This window comes from Calidris pugnax, unplaced genomic scaffold (assembly GCF_001431845.1).
Source record: "Calidris pugnax isolate Ruff unplaced genomic scaffold, ASM143184v1 scaffold39, whole genome shotgun sequence".
NCBI lineage: Eukaryota > Metazoa > Chordata > Aves > Charadriiformes > Scolopacidae > Calidris > Calidris pugnax.
This window is the reverse complement of record NW_015090828.1, coordinates 8,572,000-8,589,409: the sequence shown is the minus strand read 5'-3', so window position 1 is coordinate 8,589,409 and position 17,410 is coordinate 8,572,000. Positions and strand designations below refer to the sequence as shown.

At 49.6% G+C, this 17,410-nt stretch overlaps 1 protein-coding gene across 1 annotated transcript in view; it reads right to left on the bottom strand.

Moving 5' to 3' along the window:
* Window positions 1–16,843, bottom strand: part of COL13A1 (collagen, type XIII, alpha 1) — a 110,149-nt gene extending 93,306 nt beyond the window's left edge. Inside the window, exons 1-2 of the mRNA XM_014940506.1 lie at window positions 15,922–16,843; window positions 7,674–7,743 (exon numbers count right to left, since the gene is read on the bottom strand). Of these exons, the coding sequence (XP_014795992.1) occupies window positions 7,674–7,743; window positions 15,922–16,224 (373 nt within the window). The 5' untranslated portion in view covers window positions 16,225–16,843. The remainder of the gene's footprint in view (window positions 1–7,673; window positions 7,744–15,921) is intronic.
* Window positions 16,844–17,410: the final 567 nt, after the last annotated feature.

Here is a 17,410-nt window from a genome sequence, read left to right as displayed (position 1 = left end):
GCACACGCGAGACCCACGTCGCGGGGCCCGGATGTGCGTCAGCGGCTGACGCAAACCAGCTCCGCCACGTGCACGCAGCCCAGGCCTGGGAAAAAAATCCTCCACCCCGGTAGCGAGCGCGCGAGCGCTGAATCAAAAGCCGTCGCCGTTACAGTAGCAGCACAATGTGCTCTTCGGGTTTCCCCAGCCAGCTGGGATGTTTTTGCCTCGCTTTGTCAAGGCACTGATTTATGCCCATATGTACCATATACATTGTAAGCACAGGCACGCAATGGTGTAAACACTTCTACCAAACATCTGTACACAAACCCGTCAAACATGCAGAAGCTCCCTGCTGCAGCCCTCAACATGCGGCCCAGGCGCCCCACTGGCAACCTGTTGGGCCCCAGTCTGCATATGGGGTGCCATTTGCTGCTGGACATGCTATTTGGATGTGGCCTGGCAGGGCCGGTAAGGGTCACGGTGGGACCGTTACCTGATATAAATCAACACAGCCGCGATGCTTTTCTGCTGTGTCAATCTGTGCCCACCACGGCAGGTTATCTGCTCCTCTGCAGGGTGCTGTGCAGCCATTCCTCCCTCCAAGACCTGTCTTTCCCACACTTTTAATCCTCAACGTCTTCCTCTGCACCATGCCCTTGTCTGGGGAAGAGGTTAGTTCATCTCTGGTTTCGGATGGAGGATGGCTGTACCAAAGAGCCAAGGCTTACCCAGGGCTGGGATATAACATTTGGGCTATTATACACCAGCATCACAAGCAACGCTTGTGCCACCAGGACTCGTGCACACCTGGACACAAACATTCACCTCTTTGCACCTTTGGGGAGAACTCAGCCTCCGAAGAAAAAGACCTGCAGCAGTTCTGTGTGTTTGGGGGAATTTCCTTGCACCTTCCAGCCCGTTTAAAATAAGAAGTTTCGAATGAGAAAGCACATAAAAGGACAAAGAGAGGAGCCCCAGGGCATCCAGGAGACAGGCCTCAACATGGCAAGACAGAATTACACAAACAAGCAGATGGGCGTAAATAAACAGGCCACCCTCTTGCAGAGCACTTGTGCCCATCATCGTGCCTCAGCACCTTCCCTTTTTAATGCATTGGCTGATTCTAACCGTATTTTGGATGAAGAGGGAAAGGCAGAGGTTTTTGCCTTTCTAACTATCAGCATGATAGCACCATAAGGATGTGCTAGCCCTCCAGCCACTCTGCAGTCCAGGCTCACAGTTGTATTAATGGCTTACATGAGCCTTCCTAGTCTGCATGGTGGCAACAACAGCAGGTTCAATAAAATCCATTAAATACTCATTAATAAAATCAGTTTAAATCCCAAACACAGACTAAGCCGGATGAGTCGATGCTTAAGAGATATAAGGAGCATCCTTGGCTCCTTCTTACCGTCCCTCAGCCACGGATGTGGCAACCACCAGGTGACAAAAGTCAAGGTGTAACTCCTCGAGGAGAGGTAACTCCTCCTGCCACTCCAGGCAGTTGCGTAAGAGCACAGCTGCCTACGTGTTCAGAGAAAGAGAGTTAAGCGACCAAACAAACTGTTTGTTTGTTTTTTTCCCGAATTGTTCATCCCCATCTATTCATAACTGCTCACAGAATCCGTGGAATTCATTGTGTGGTTTGCATCTTCAAAACAAATGAAACAACAGTATGTCTAAACCAAACAAACCCCAACCCAAAATACAGCCAGCAGGCCAAGGCGCATGAGCAACCTTCGAGGCTGAAGTGTGTGTATACTCTAGAGAGCCCAAAAAATGTGGATAGGGGGAACATATTTAAATTTCAGGGAATAATAGTATTCCCAGGGAGATTTCTTATAAAGGGGGTGGGGGAAAGGGAGGAGAAGTATTTAAGCAATGATTATTCTGCAATTTTTCTTCCAGATGTGCAGTGCCACAGGGATGCCGTGCCAGGGAATTGCATTTTCTGACACGGCAACGTGCTGCTGTGGCTGCGGTGGTGCCGGATGCCCGGCCACAGCAGCCCAGGCGCTGCTTCTTCCTCCGGAGCTCGGTTCCTCGGCCAGCCCAGCCGCAGGGCCTGTGCCAGTGCATTCAAGGGAAAAGGACAATTAATTCAGAAAGCTGAAAGCTTTTGGCAAGGAGTGGCTGCTTGAGACAAATGTCCTTTTCTCCCCCCATTTTTTTGATTAGAGGTTGCCAAAGAGCTGCATTGAAACACTTAGAAAACACCTTTTGCGTGGTCAGTCTAGAAAATCATGCTGCCTTATCATCCTGAGAAGGTGTCACACACAAAACCCTACTCTTTCAACCAGTTCAATGCACCTCCTGACAGGAGGGCCATGGGGACAGGTATTTCATTGCACACTCCCACCTCACGTTCCTCGTGGGCTCTGAGCCAGGGCCACCCGACCTGGCTCGTGGCTGCCGGCATTAAATAGACACGGTGACCTTTCCACACTCTTGCCCCACACCTTCTCCACCTCTCAGCGTGTCGAAGCATTTAATCTCACAGGAGTCCTCAGACCTGTCCAAGCAGTCCCAGCAAGCTGAATAGGGATCGTGTTGAAAATAACAACAAGGAAACATAAAAAGCCACAGAAACAACCTGGCAAGAGATGGAGCACCCCAGCCAGGGTGCAGGGTGGGGAGGCAAGAGATGGAGCACCCCAGCCAGGGTGCAAGGTAGGGAGCAGGCAGAACTTGGCCACTGACACCCTTTTTGGCTTACCTCCCCAAAGGCATCTGGGGAGGAGATAAGAATCCCAAGGGAGAAACGGATGCATCCACTTGGATGCAATATCCCACCCGGGTGCTGCAGGGCCAGGGCTCAGCCCGTCCAGGGGTCTGCCCCTGCTGCAGCCATCCCCACCACCCCCTCATCCGCCAACCCAGGTCCTGCCCTTCCTGATGTTTCCTTTCCTGTGGGGCCAGGCAGGGGTCGGGATGTGGGAAATCCTGCCGCCTCCTGCCAGCTGGCCCCGCCGGCTCAGGGCCATACATCCTGGGTGGGAGCCAAAGCCCTGCTGCAGCCATGTGCCCTTTCTTGCTGGCCTCCTCCAGCAGCTGCCGCTGTGCTGAGGGGTCTGGGTGGACCCAAGGGGGCGAGCAGAGGGCAAGCAGGATGCCTGGATAGAGCGTGCACACCACATGGGCCCCACAGCCCCAGAGTGCAACCAGGGCCACCACCGCACCTTTGCTCTCATGGTCCACCCTGCAAGAAGGGAAACAGCAGCAACAGTTTTGAGTTGCTGCAGCTCCTGCTGCTATTTCTGTAAGGTCAAATGAAGCTGAAGAGAGTGGCCAAGTGGCTTTTGCTGCGCCCCAGGCCGGGGCAGATAAGGGACGTGGGTGAGGTTTCGTATGAGAAGAAATGCTCAGGGGACATTCCCTTGCAAAGCCTCAAAGATATTCCTGAGAGGACCCCAGTTCCTGGCCAACCCCAAAAATCCTCGCAGCTGTCCCACACCAGCCCCCAAGCTCCTGTAACAGCAGAAGGCACATCGGTTTGCGGTGGGGTTGTGCAACCTCCCTCTGACCACCAGTCCAGGACCAGAGCTGCCTCCTCCCTCAGCCCAGCTCCCTCCTCTGCCCCCGAGTGCTGCCACGGGAAGGGATGGAAAAGCCATTCGGCATCCCTCCGAGCCACTTCCCTGCTTGCACGGCTGACCGCCTCCAGCACTGCGGGCTCCCAACCTGCCCGAGGAGAAACTGGACCAAAACAAGCATTGTGGGGGCAGAGGAAAAGGAGCCAACCTTTTTTTCTGTTGGTTTTTTTTTTTAAGGGATATTGAAGACTGGAGCAGAGAGCCAGCAGAGTGAAAAACAGCCACGTGGGGACTGTGAAAATAGGAGCTGAAGAGAGGAAGATGGGAAAGGTCTAATAAAGAGAGTCACAGTATATAAAATACACAAGCGCCCATCTCCGCCAGGAAGGCTGTGGGAGGGGGTTTTGATAGTAATCCCTGGCTGTTTGAGACTGTCCAGGCAGACAGGGTCTGGATCAGACTAGGAAAGCTTAGGTTTTCACCCTCTCAACCTAAAACACAATGCTTTCCCCTCACAGCGTTTTGTTATGGCGCGGCAGCTCAGACTAGGAAAGCTTAGGTTTTCACCCTCTCAACCTAAAACACAATGCCTTTCCCTTGCAGCGTTTTGTTACGGCGTGGCAGAAATCAAGGGAGGTCAGCTGGCCACGAGAGGATCCTCCAGCCTCAGGTAGCTCTCCTGAGCTCTTAACCACATCCAGATCCCCTATGGAAAAGAAACATTGTCCTCATCTGAGCAAAAGTCATGAGGGGAGGCTCACTCCTAGATATCAGACCCATGGTCCCACCAGCATCTGCTCGGCCCCAGAAAATCTCCCCAAGTTTCATCCTAGCCAAAGCAGGGCCACCCAGAGCATGTTGCACAGGAGTGAGTCCAGGCAGATTTTGAATATCTCCAGAGAAGGAGACTCCACCACCTCCCTGGGCAGCCTCTTCCAGTGCTCTGCCACCCTCAAAGTGAAGAAATTCCTCCTTGTGTTGAGATGGAACTTCTTATGTACAAGTTTGTGCCTGTTTCCTCTTGTCCTGTCACTGGGCACCACTGAATAAAGACTGGCCCCATCCTCTAGACACCCCCCCTTTAAGAATTTATGGGTATTGATCAGATCCCCCCTCAGCCTTCTCTTCTCCAGACTAAAAAGACCCAAGTTCCACAGCCTTTCCTCATAAGAGAGAGTCTCCAGCCCCCTCATCATCTTTGTGGTCCTAGGGAGACGAGTCAGCTCAGGAAGGTTGTGCTGACCTTGGGGGATTGTGTCTTCCCCACTGAAACATTGCTGAAGAAACACATTGCGACCTCTGAGCTCAAAAAACACAATGCCAAGGAGTGACATCTTGCTCACAGGTAGTCACACCCAGCCCCAGCCCAAGCCATCTGAAGTAGCAGCTTCCCAGCCGAAGGAAACTTATATTTCCTTATCGTTTGCTATAAATACAGCTGCGCTGTTTTCCTGACCATGTTATTCCAACAGTCCTTATCACACGTGCTCAGATAGCCACAGCACAGTCACACACTTCACAGTCTTCTCACTCCCCTAATTCCCAGCTTTTCCAAACCATTTACATCCACAACCCCCTGTGTCCTGAAGCTCTTCTATGGCAATGGGTGACCCTGCCCAGGACCTCCACATCCGTACTGAATAGGTCAGCAAATGAACTTGCCTTCCTTTTCCACTTCTTTGCCATGCAGGGACCTGGCTCACAGTTAGGGATGAACTCAAATGTCACTTCTGATAAACATTTATTTTTGGTGAGGAACTTTATGTGTTTATAGGAGGTGGAGGGGGCCAGTGAGAAGCAACAGGCATGCGCCAAGTCTTGCAACATCTTGACACTTCTCAGTGCTTCTGAGTACCTTGGTGTCCTGCAAGGGTCACGTTGTCTGGTCCTTAGGGCATTTTAAAAACAAGAGGGAAAATGCATTGGGGAAAAGGATTCTCAAGGTGTCAGGCTGGAAGAGAGACCATGTTGAAACAGCACAACAGTGCTTTCAGGTGGCCTGTGTTGCATCAGCCTGGAGACCAAAGGGAAACACCCCAGAGCAAAGGGTCTGAGATGAGACAACAGCTGGCTGAAGGTGCCTTCATTTCTGCCCTGCCCAAAGCCAATCAAGGCACACCACCAGCTTTGGACCATAGCTTCACTTCCCTTGATGGATTATCTGGCAGGGTGGGGGGAATTTTTACAAATAGGTTCTGTATACATAGGATATTTGATGAAGACAAGCAAGTTTGACAGGTAAAATGAACCCTGAACCTTTATAAGCCATTTATAATTATTGTTCTTCTCTCAAAGCTGTCCTTCAGAAATACTATGAGCTTAACAGAATGAGTAGACACCTAAGCATTGTGAGAAATCTAGCACCAAGTGCTGCTGTGGCTTCACAAAGGATGTGGATATCTGTAACCGAGTATGACAGGCTGGATGCTGAAACACCTGGGCAATTCATCTATCCCACATACGGTGCAGGGGGTCACATTTAGATGGCCTTAAAAACCAGTGAATCTCTTTTTTTCTCTGCTTTGCATTCAAGTTCTAAGTTTCCTCCTCTAAGCTGGCTCAGAAACACCAGGAGGATATTAATTCCTGTGGTTTTATGGCATTTATATGTCAAGTCTAGGCAGGAACTTGAAAATGGAGTAGTGCGATGATTTGTGGTCCCATTGAAGGGAAAAGATTGAAATTTTAAAACAGTTGAACTCAGTTTTGATCTGATCATTAGAAAAGAGATACCCAGAAGACATTTCATTTGTACCGTCTTTTAAATTTAAACCAAAATAGTTCTTGTTGTTTCTTTCTGGGACTAAAAAGGAAGTCCAACAGTTCTAATCTGGACTAGTCAAATCAGGCATTTTTGCAATGTTCGGCAAGTCTGGATCCTGGATTTTAGTACTTTTCCATCACAAACCTGTAGAGCTTTACCTCTTGCTTTTACAAGCTGCTGCTTTACAAATCCATTTTAGTCAGACAAAAGACATACCTCCTATGTCCGTACGCAGATTTAAACACAATGATTATGAGACAACTTTACCTACAGCAAAGACAGACCCCTTCATCATTTCATCCCCCTTTATCCCAATGTTGACCATGCTTAAATACACTTTGATATGCATACCATCAGACACTGCGGAAGACCTCACATTGGGCACCAAAGAGAACCAAGGGAGAACCACAGAAAATGGAAATGCTGCCTTCAGATGCTCATCCAGACACAACTTTCCCTGCCTCTGTCTGTTTTCAAGATGAGCTTCGGTTACTCAGTTTGGATACACACATTCAAACTCTCCCAAAACTTCATCGACTCTGAATGTGAGTGGTAGCTGGCACTTCTCTTTTTTTTTTTTTTTTTTTTTTTTTTTTTTTTTTTTTTTTTTTTTTTTTTTCTCTTTTTTTCTACAAGTCGTATGCATCAAAAGACAATGAGGAAGGCTGCATGATTCATAGCAATGGAATGAAATGCCATTCACAAATGTTTTTTCCATAGCAATTTGTCACTTATTGTATTGAAACCACTTCAGAAGATGTGTCTCAAAGAGCCTTTTGATATTATCATGATTAAAAACATAATGCAATTAAGCAATCCCATAATATTTCTGTATGTTATATTAGCAGGACCTTGAGTGACCACTTCATTCAAGCCCCTGATAAATGGCCGCTTCTAACAGGAGGCTGTTATTCTGCAAGATGCCTCAGATAGTTGTATAACACCAAGGAATTTAAATCTTCTTGCCCCAGAGGCATCTTGGCTCACCAAAATTTAGCTGTCCAGCCTTGGTGTTGGGTCTAGCCTACATGTCTCAAACCTTCTCCCATGCACTTCCCAGGAGCCATTCCACCCACTTCAAAACCAATCTCTAAAATTAATGGGAACGTTTGCCCTCTAGATGTATCTTCTATCTTTATTGACTGGTAGATGTCTACTTGGATGTCCATGACTTTTCTTGCTGTTTCTGTCATATGCAGAGTTAGCATTTACGTATGTACCCAACTTGCTAAACACATCTCCATATTGATTTCCTAAGTATAGGAAATCAGTTACGCAAGTATGCATACCTTTGCATCCATATATTTTAATGCATTCACCACATAAAAAGAAACTTTCAACAAGATATCAATGAAAAAGGCCCTTCCAAAGTGCTAGTCGTCTCAGATCCCTACCTGCCGGGCAGTTGCATCGCTGCTGTGTGTCTCGAACTTCTCGATGTCTCGGCAAATGGAACTTTAATTTCTGTCAAGGGAGGAAAAAGAGCAAAAGGATCCATTAGTATCATGAAAACCGAAGTCTCAGATTCTTGGAAAAGCGGAACTGGGGGACACTGCCCAAGTAGAGAGGGAAGAGACAGAGCAGAACAGTTTGGGAACGAAGACAGACATTAAAGTTCTTAGTCTTTAACTAGAAATGTGGGGTTTGATTGGAAGCAGGCTGAGGGAGTTTCGTAATGGCCTCCAAATGTGGTCCTCCCGACAGGCATTACAAAATCAAGAGCCAGCAGTGGCGATTAAATATGTGACTATGTCCCCATGAGAAAGTTGCGTTTTTCAGAAGACCCACTCAGCAGATGAAAAATAGAGAACTGAGGCAGGTATTCTTCTCCCCTACAGCAGACTTCTTATGCTCATGGAGACACCTGGACAGACAGAAGGTTTCCACTGAAAAATTGCAGCTGAAGGTGGCCCGACCAACAACATTTCCCAAAACTTTCAGACGCTGTGAAGCTTAATTTTTCTCCAAATGCAGACCAAGACAAAACCTATCAAGAAACGTCAAGATGTTCATTTCCAATGATTTTCGATTTCTAACGGCGCTAGTCTGTCAGTTTCCTACTTTCTGGCCCCATCTATGTATCACTTAAAGGGGCAATAGAGTCCACCTAAGGCCACCACATCTTCCCTCACTGGAAATGTCATTAAAATTGACCCATGTCCTGAGTAGATGCACTTTAGGGACAGCATCCACACCACCTCTCATAGACTTTATTAAAATTACTGTGATTTAGTGAAGAAAATGCAAATCAATCCAAGTAAGTTATTCATTAATACCTGTGAACTGCACTTAGTTAATGATTTGAGGTGATTTGAGAAGACTGAGCTGCCAGGGCACCTGTGCTAAGAAGTCACTTTCCTTCTAACCTTCAAGCACAACTGTTCATCCTGCTTGCATCTTGCTGTCTGACCTAGTTCACAATCGAGGCCAACATTTCAAAAGAAATAGCCTTATGTTGGGCTCAATAAAAGACCATGCCCAGTATCATATAGATACTACTTGATTTTTGCAAGTAAGTGACCACCTTCGTGCAAGAAGGCATCAGATTGGGGGAAATTTCTCTTAGAAAAAAAAAAAATAAAGCAACCTATTTCTTACTGGGATGAGGGAAGGCAGAATTTGCTGGAACACTTCCATTTTTCACTTGGAAATGACCGGCTTCGTTATTGGAAGTCAAAACCAGTAAGGGTTGTTGTGACTGACTAGAAATTGAATATTTTCAGAGCTTTTTTTTTCGCATGGTAGACTGAAATGTTTTGATAGCGAGTTGAATTGATATCAGGGTGAGGAGAGGGCTTCAAGTGAGAGTTGCCAGTTCCCATGCAGCATTTTACCCATGTTTATCATCTTAGTTTAAAAGCACAGAAATGTGAATCTCTGCATTTGGGCACATTCTTATCTAGCTGCCACTCCCAGATGGCATGGCTCTGCTCCACAGCGCTGTCTGGCTTTAAACACTTTGTGCTAATGGTCAAACATGGGCACAAATAGGACGGCAGAGCCTTTATTTGGATACTCGCACTGGTATGTAGACATACGCGTTCCCGTTTCCATCTACACGCGTGCCAACCAAAATGTCTGAACACAAGACTGGCACATTTGGGTGGGGTTCCCATGTTTGGAAATGGGGCTTAGCACAGGGAAGGGGTGATGGTTCACGTGGGCAGGAGCAAGAAGTCATTTCCTAACCAGCGAGGGTCAAAAACACTGCAGCAGGGGCCCTTATAGGGGAGAAATCTGCAAGGAGACATGCAACTGATCCCGACCCCACCAAGTGCAGAGGCATCCCTGGGACCAAGGAAGAATGGCCGGGGGGGAAGCAGAGTCCAGATTTGCTGCAAGTAGCCTTGGCTGGGTTGTTCTGCTGGCGCAGAAGTTGAAGAGCAGCATAACTGGATTTATCAGGGGAAGTGATGACCCAGCAGGACTTGAGTGCAGCTGGGAGAGGAAGAGGAGAGAGAGCATTTCCCCACGACTTTATCTGCAGGGTCATAGAATCATAGAATTGCCCAGGCCGGAAGGGACCTCCAAAGGTCATCTAGTCCGACCTCCCCGCAGTCAGCAGGGACACCCCCAACTAGACCAGGTTGCCCAGGGCCTCGTCGAGCCTCACCTTGAATATCTCCAGGGATGGGGCCTCAACCACCTCCCTGGGCAACCTGTTCCAGTGCTCCACCACCCTCACAGTGAAGAACCCTCTCCTCATCTCCAGTCTAAATCTGTTCCCCTCCAGCTTGAAGCCATTGCCCCTTGTCCTGTCACTGCAGGCCTTTCTAAACAGGTTCTCCCCAGCCTTCCTGGAGGCTCCCTTCAGGTACTGGAAGGGGCTCTAAGGTCTCCCCGGAGCCTCCTCTTCTCCAGGCTGAACAACCCCAGCTCCCTCAGCCTGTCCTCGTAGCAGAGGTGCTCCATCCCCCTGATCATCCTTCTGGCCCTCCTCTGGACCCTCTCCATCAGGTCCATGTCCTTCTTATATTGAGGGCTCTAGACCTGCACACAATACTCCAGGTGAGGTCTCACCAGAGCAGAGTAAAATGGAGAATTCCCTCTCTGGTCAGGGTAGTGGAAACACCTGGGACAACTGAAATAGCCTTCTTGAGGACAGAGGCCCCTCAAGAGGGAGGTAATGGTGCTGCTGGGCAGGGCTGGGAGCACAGTCCTCCGCACCAGTACCATGCAGCCATCAGGCACTCACTGGCATTGGGCATTTTCCCCATCCCTGGCCACCATGGTGCCTCCCTGGAGCCCAGGAGCTCTGCACATCCCCTGGGGGATGCAAAGGGCAATGGTGCCGTGGGATTACTCCCCTTCAGTGGGAGGCAAAACTTACCAGGAATTCAGGAGCGCCTGGGGTTCAGTTTCCTGCACAGTCTATTAAACAAACACTGACTGCAACAGAAAAAATCCTTGGCTTCTGGAGACCTCAGTTCAGCTTTGGGTTGAGATGGTGAAACAAAATGAATTCCTGTCCTTTTCTGCTTCTCTCATTACCACTGTGCAAAATACTCCCTCGTCCAACACAAGAAGCCGGCTTTGCTCAGGAAGGGAAAGAGAAAGGGCTTTCCTCTAAAAGTGGCCTTTCCAAATGAAGGCTTCCATTCCCAGGCAACAGAAAACTATTCAATTGTACGGCAAGGCTGACTTCTGTGAGCAAAAATAAAAGAATCAAGTGTTTGCAATCTCCTTTATGAGATCTGGGGTTTGCTTTTTCACCTGGGGGACACCTAGAGCATGGAACTGGTTACCTTTTGCGCTGGCAGAAGTGCTGAAAACACTTCTTACAGAGAGGGGCAGCTTGTCAGCACAGCCTGCTTGCTCTTGCCTGTCATATTTTCCAGTGACATAACGGCTGCACCTTCTCCCTACACATACGAACGTGGCTGAAAAAAAAAGCCTTTGCCAGCAGCAAAGCCACAGCTGACCTGCTCCCAAATGCAGGAGGTGCACCTCTGTGTATTTCAGGAGCCATCACACATCACTGAGTGTGGAGGAAAGGAGAAAACCCCGTCTGCAGGAGGGCAAGGGCACGAGGGTCAGGCTGAAAAACGTGCTAGAAAGGGGAAAAAAAGCTAGGATGGGCTTTTCCCTTGGGTTTTGTTAACTCGCCACTAGCGTGACAGGACAGGGCTGGCTTGAGCACACAGAGCAGTGAAAGCAAGACCTCTTCTGACATTAAAGGGCCATGGCTGTGGCCTCCTAAAACTTGCAAGTGCCTGTCTATTTTGGATGAGCACTTGAGATTAGGTAAAAGAGAGGACACTTCTTCAAAGGGGGCAGATTAATAGCCCTTTAGCAGACATAGTTGTTTGCAGTCACCCGGGGAGGTGAAATCATTTCCCACCACTATCTCCAACAGCTAAAAGAAACATGTCTCAAATAGATAATCTATTACAGCCATCAGGAGGATTTCAAGGGCCGGTGGTTTTGTTAACTCTCATTGTTTTATCTCTATTTTAGCTTGTTTTTTCTTAAAGGCCCAGCTCCTGGAATCACAGGACCGTGTCACACAGAGCAATGACAAGCAGCAAACCCTCCTAGATGCAGCAAAAAGCTTGGAAATAACACCTTTTAGGTTCAAGGATTGCAGGCAGCTGGAAGAAAACAGGACTTAGCTACCAGAGGAATTGGAAGACAAAAATAGATCTCATGATCTTGGGGTGGAAAACACTAAGCTAAAGATTGAGGCAGGGAAAGCAGAATTGTGCAGTGTGCTTCAAGACATTGAAGCAAAAAGAAGAAAGAAAAAAAAAGCTGTTAAATTGAGAGGGAAAGGGAGTTTTCAGGTGTCCCTCCCTTTGCTCGCAGAAGTAAGAAGCTAAAGATTGAGGCAGGGAAAGCAGAATTTCACAGTGTGCTTCAAGACATTGAAGCAAAAGGAGGGAAAAAAAAAAAAAAAAAAAGCTGTTGAGAGGGAAAAGGAGTTTTCAGGTGTCCCTCCCTTTGCTTACAGAAGTAAGGAGAGAGTCCCAGGGAAATAAGCCTATTGGGAAATCAGTCAGGATCAATGCTCCCTTCCCCATTCAGCACAGCCCCCAAATCCCTTCAGCATCACTGAAGACACAATAGCTTCAACACAACTCCCTGAGATGCTGAGCGCACTCATCACAGTACAGAGTGGCAGCTGATCTACCCCCAGACTTTACAGGATAACTGCTGTTTTGTTACACACTCACATACTTCTATCTCTACAAATACACAAATTCTGGGGTTTTTTCCTAGCAGCAGCACTGAATCCATCCTCCTCTCCACCCTGTCAAGCTTTTAGTAAGCAAAATAGTACCAAATGTTACCCAGCATGGGAAAGGACCTTGTTTTCTTCTTTGGAAAGCTTTGCCTCTCCTGCAAATGCCAGTAGTGAGTTTATTTGTGCTCTTTGGACTAATTTCTGATGCGCCATAAATGCAAAGGAATTTCTACACGAAGCTAAAGTTCTCCTTGAACTACCTGCTTCTGGCCCGTTTTGCACAGATGTTTTTTGTGGGAAAACTTACACAATTTGTGTCTGGGAGAAAATTCCCCTCTGGTATTCTCTGGCACCAGGCTGAGATTTGCACAGTAGCAAGTGAAGCAGCACTGGGAGCAGCTTCTGGGAATGCATCTGCTTGTTCATCTTGAACTGAGACAGAAATACCACCAGAGCCAGCTGTGGGTGCTCAAAACTGGGCTCTAGGACCAGGAAAACATCCCCACCAGCTGGCTTAAAATTAACATTTTAAAGAAACCAACCCCAGCTCCTCTCTCTGCCAGTTTGCTTTATATTTGCTTGTCCGTAAGAAGGGCACCTAAAAGGTCTTCGGCATACTCTGCTTTTCAGTGCAATCCATAGGGTGTCCCCGTGGCTGCTCACAGACCCCTGAAGACCTCCAGGGTGCCCCTGGGCACAAACGTGGCACAGTCTGGAGGGTAACACGTGCCCCAGCTCAGACAACAGAGCATAACCTCAGCTGGCTCCTCTATCAGCCCTCGCAGGCTTTGCCTCTTCACATCCCTCCAGGTGATCTTCACAGCCACCAGAGCTAGAAGTGTACTCCTGTGCCCCCTTCACCTCCCTACCCAGCTCACACCAGCTCTTTCCAAAGCCATGGTTTCTTAAAGCTTTGCTATTTTGTGATGGATAACACTGAGCTGGGCAGCTGTGAAACCCATTAAGGTCGAAACACCAGGAAACTCTGCGAGGATGTGGCAGTGAGAGGCAGCAAGGGTCTGAGCAGCAGGGAATGAATATCCCACTATCACGTCCATCACAGCAAGCCCAGCCACAGCCCCCCTCCCCCCAAATCCTGCTCAGCAGTTTCTCTTGTTTTCCTCATTTTTCTTCTCCCAGCCTTTCCCCTGCTCTCCTTTTCCTTTCCTGGTTTTCTGCACCCCTCTCGTCCCTCACCAGCCAGTCTGGGAGACCCATCCAACTTAGCCCCACTTCAGACCTAATCAAAAGAAGGACCGGGGGATTTGCTTTTCTTTCCTAAGCAAAAGCCCCATATGCCACCCCACCATCTGTCCACCAGCAGACCCCCATCCTGCACCTCGAGCCACTTGGCCCACATCAGTGCCTCTGGCTGATATGTAGAGGTCTGAAGTAGCTGTTTTGGTAGCTTAGCTGAAGCGGGCAGCTGAGTCAGGAAAGGTCTCCTCCCCAGGAAGCCCAGCCCTCCTCCCACCATAGGCAGCAGACCTTCCCAGGTGTAAAGGGACAGGAGAAATCAGGACTCAACATCTCTACTCCTCCACAGGCTCCGATGCCTTTCTTCAAGCTATTTTTGAAGCTGTAGCCCAGCAGGGAGCTGGTAACCCCAGTGGTACCCGGGAGCAAGTGCTGGCCTCTCAAGCAGTGGTTTCTGTCACACAGCTGCTCCCCACACTGGCTGGGGGGGAGCCGAGACCACCCCAGGGGCTCAGGAGGGGCTGCTCAGAAAACAGGGGTGCCGCCAAGCACGTGGGCATCATGAGAGCCCCTTTTCCTTGCTAAGCCAGGCTATAAAAAGGCGGAAAGGTGCCGCAGCCAGTAGAGCCAGCAGGACACAGGGGGCCATCCGGCCCCGGGCACCGCTCCCAGGAGGCATCCTGTGGCACGTCTCAAATCACTTGGTAGAGATAAACTGCAACTTCCCAGGAAACTCATGCCAGCAGCAATAAGGGGAACGCTGCACATTACTCCCTGCCCAGTGGCAGGGAAGGAGTCGCTGTGTAAGGGTGCAACCGCAGGGCACAGTTCCAGCCACTGGTAATGCTTTTGCTTCCCCCAAAAGCTTTTCTCTGCAGGGTATTGCCCCACGGACCCTGTCTCCCCCTTATTCCTCATCCAAAGAAGCCACTCAAAACAACATCCCTCAACTCCTGCGGTGTTTGCTAATGCGAGGTTCACAGCTTTTGGCTGCAAACCCTGGTCAATCCAGGGAATGTTCCCTCAAGACCCATAAACGGTAGCCGAGCCTGTCAGCTGTAGGTTTAAACTCCTCACGGCAGAACTTCACTGCTCCTAGGAAGTGTGGAGGGATCCCCAGGTCCCTCCGGGTGCCAGGCAGCCCTGCCCTGAAGCATGTCCCAAATAGTCACCACTCTGATCATCCCATTCCTCAACCTCGTTTGGCATAGCAACATGTGAGCTTTTTTCAGACAAAACCAGGTTTTGGGCTAGCCCGTCTCATACTAAGGCTTAAGTAAACAGAGAAAAGGAGAAGTGGGTAGAAATGGCCCCAGCCCTGAATCTTAGCCCCAAGCCTCCCCTGGAGCTATGGGAACAGGTCAGTGTGGACCTGACCGGAGAGTTCAGAGACATGAGCCACCATCTGCTCCCTGACACATGTCAAAAACATTTCAAAGCTCCAACAAGGAGAGTAATCTTGCAGGGTACCTATCTCACCCAAGGCAGAGGAGTCAAGGGAGCCCCCAGGAGCATCAGCACAGCAAAGTAAAAGGTGTCAGCGACAAAAATCAGACTTCTGGGCTCTCTCTATTGACCTGCTGCAGCTCAGACTTCTTCAGCAGCAGCTCTCCCCAACCTCAGAGGAAGAGCCTGCTGGCTTCAGTGGAGTTTGGATGGGGCTCAAGCGGGCATAACACAACCATATGCTCTGCACCGATGCCCTGGCAGTACCAGAAACTACCCAGGCAGTGCCAGCATATCTAATCTTCCCGAGCCAGGAACCATGGAAAGGGTCAGGGCTGGCATGGCAGCAAAGCCAGCCTGTCACAACATTGATGTGTTTGCAGTTACCCCCTCTTGTAGCCACACTGGCTGTGGCATGCCTTGCTTGTCCCTCTCCCGGGGCCCAAAGCTACACTGAATTCCCAGATTTAACCTCTAGCTCTCTTTCATCAGGCAATGCCACCAGTCACCAAACGGAGAGGGCTAGAGACTCTTCCCTCCCTGCCAGGACCAGGGATGAGATTTTCCCCTTTGCAAAGCGTCGGGGCTCAGCCACAGCATGGGCTAGGGCAGAGGGAAGCAAACACCAGGCAGGTTGGAGAGGTGGGAGGGACCTGAAGGCACGGGAAATTCAACCTAGCAGCATCACTTGCATAGAAATACATTTTTAAGGGAGGAAAAAAAAAAAAAAAAAAGTTCATGCAACGATGCGAGCATGCACATGCCTAAAATCTATAGTACTGCAAACTACACACGCAAAATGAAAGAACACCGACCTCATCAAGCAGTTGGTCAACTCTTCCCAAAATAGCTGTCTCCATTTGGTCTGCTGAGAGCCAGGCAGGGAGCTGTGTGGGTCTGTCCGCTTCCAAGTGGGACACCCGGGACTGGAGATCCGAGGTCCGAAAGTACAGGAGGAGGCTCAGCACCAGAGAAAGCAGGGAGACGCCGGGCAGCCCTGAGCCCAGCAGGAGAGGGAGGCGGCAGCATCTCTCCCCATCGCCGGTCCTGGGGGGAGCCACGCACCCCCTGTCAAAAGCTGCTTCGCCGATGCCCTTCCAGCTCTTCTCCTCCAACATTCCCTCCCTGTCCTGAGAAACAATAAATAAATAAATAGAATAAATAAAGCCTCACTCCTGCTCCAAGAAGCACAATCCAAAAGGCATAGAAAAAGAGCGTCCAAGGGGATCCCAGTGCCAGCAAATGACAAATAACAGCAACAGTGACAAAAGTGGAGGGGGGGGAGGGTGTCTTTAAAAAAATAAAAACAAACCACACACACATAAAAGGGGTGCAGAAAAAAAGGATCCAACTGCAGCAAAGAGTGGGAGGAAGGAAAAAAAAAATCTGATCGGGATTTTTTTTTTTTTTTCCCTTCTGCGTTTCAGTCTTTTGGTTTGCTGGTAGGATTTTGTTTCCTTCTAAGCTGCCAGTTTTAGTTACTTCGCAGTCCGGCCAGGAGCTCGCACATGAAAGTCCCCATTAGAGAGAGGTAATTCTCAGCTGCTCCGGCGACGACGTTGTGCTCTGGCCGATCCTGGCTCCCCTGTAACATGACACACTCGCTGCGGACTACGGGGCTGTGGGATGAGCGAGCTACGCGGCTTCCCAAAGTAACCTCCTCTGCTCGCCCCCTCTCTCCACCTCTCCCTTGCTGCATGATTTATTTATTTATGCAAAGCGCCGGGGTGGGATCGGGCGGTGGGACGCCCCTGTCCCGCTCAGTCCCCAAACCACCTCTCTGCCGCCAGCCTTTCCCTTTGAAGTGACTCTCGCCGAGGTTATTTATAGCGGCAGGAAAGAGATTGTAAAGCAGAGGCTGGGCTCACACCAGCCCTGCATCTTTCTTTCCTCCCCGCAGCCGAAGAGAGCTTTATGGGATGGTACAAATGGGCTGCTGTGTCCCCGGGGCAGCCCTAAGGCAGTAACAGTGGGGTATTTTGACCCCAATATTTTGAGGAGAGCAACCAGGCAGGGTGAGAACCGAGGGAAACATCTGGAAACAGGAGCTGGCAGCTGACAGCTCTGCAAAAAACAAGCAAAGGGCAGCAGGGGGCAACACCCCGGGTGGGCAAGCTGCAGTGCAAGAGGGGAACCTTTTGGGCTTGATTTGGGCATACAACCCAGCCTGGGGGGCACGAAGGGCATTCGGAGGAATTAATGTGCTGAGGCCCTCTAGTGAAGCAGAGCTTCCCATCACCTCCTCCATGTCCCGCCAGGCACGGGGTGCTGGGCAGAACACCTCCTTGGTGGGGAGCAGTCTCC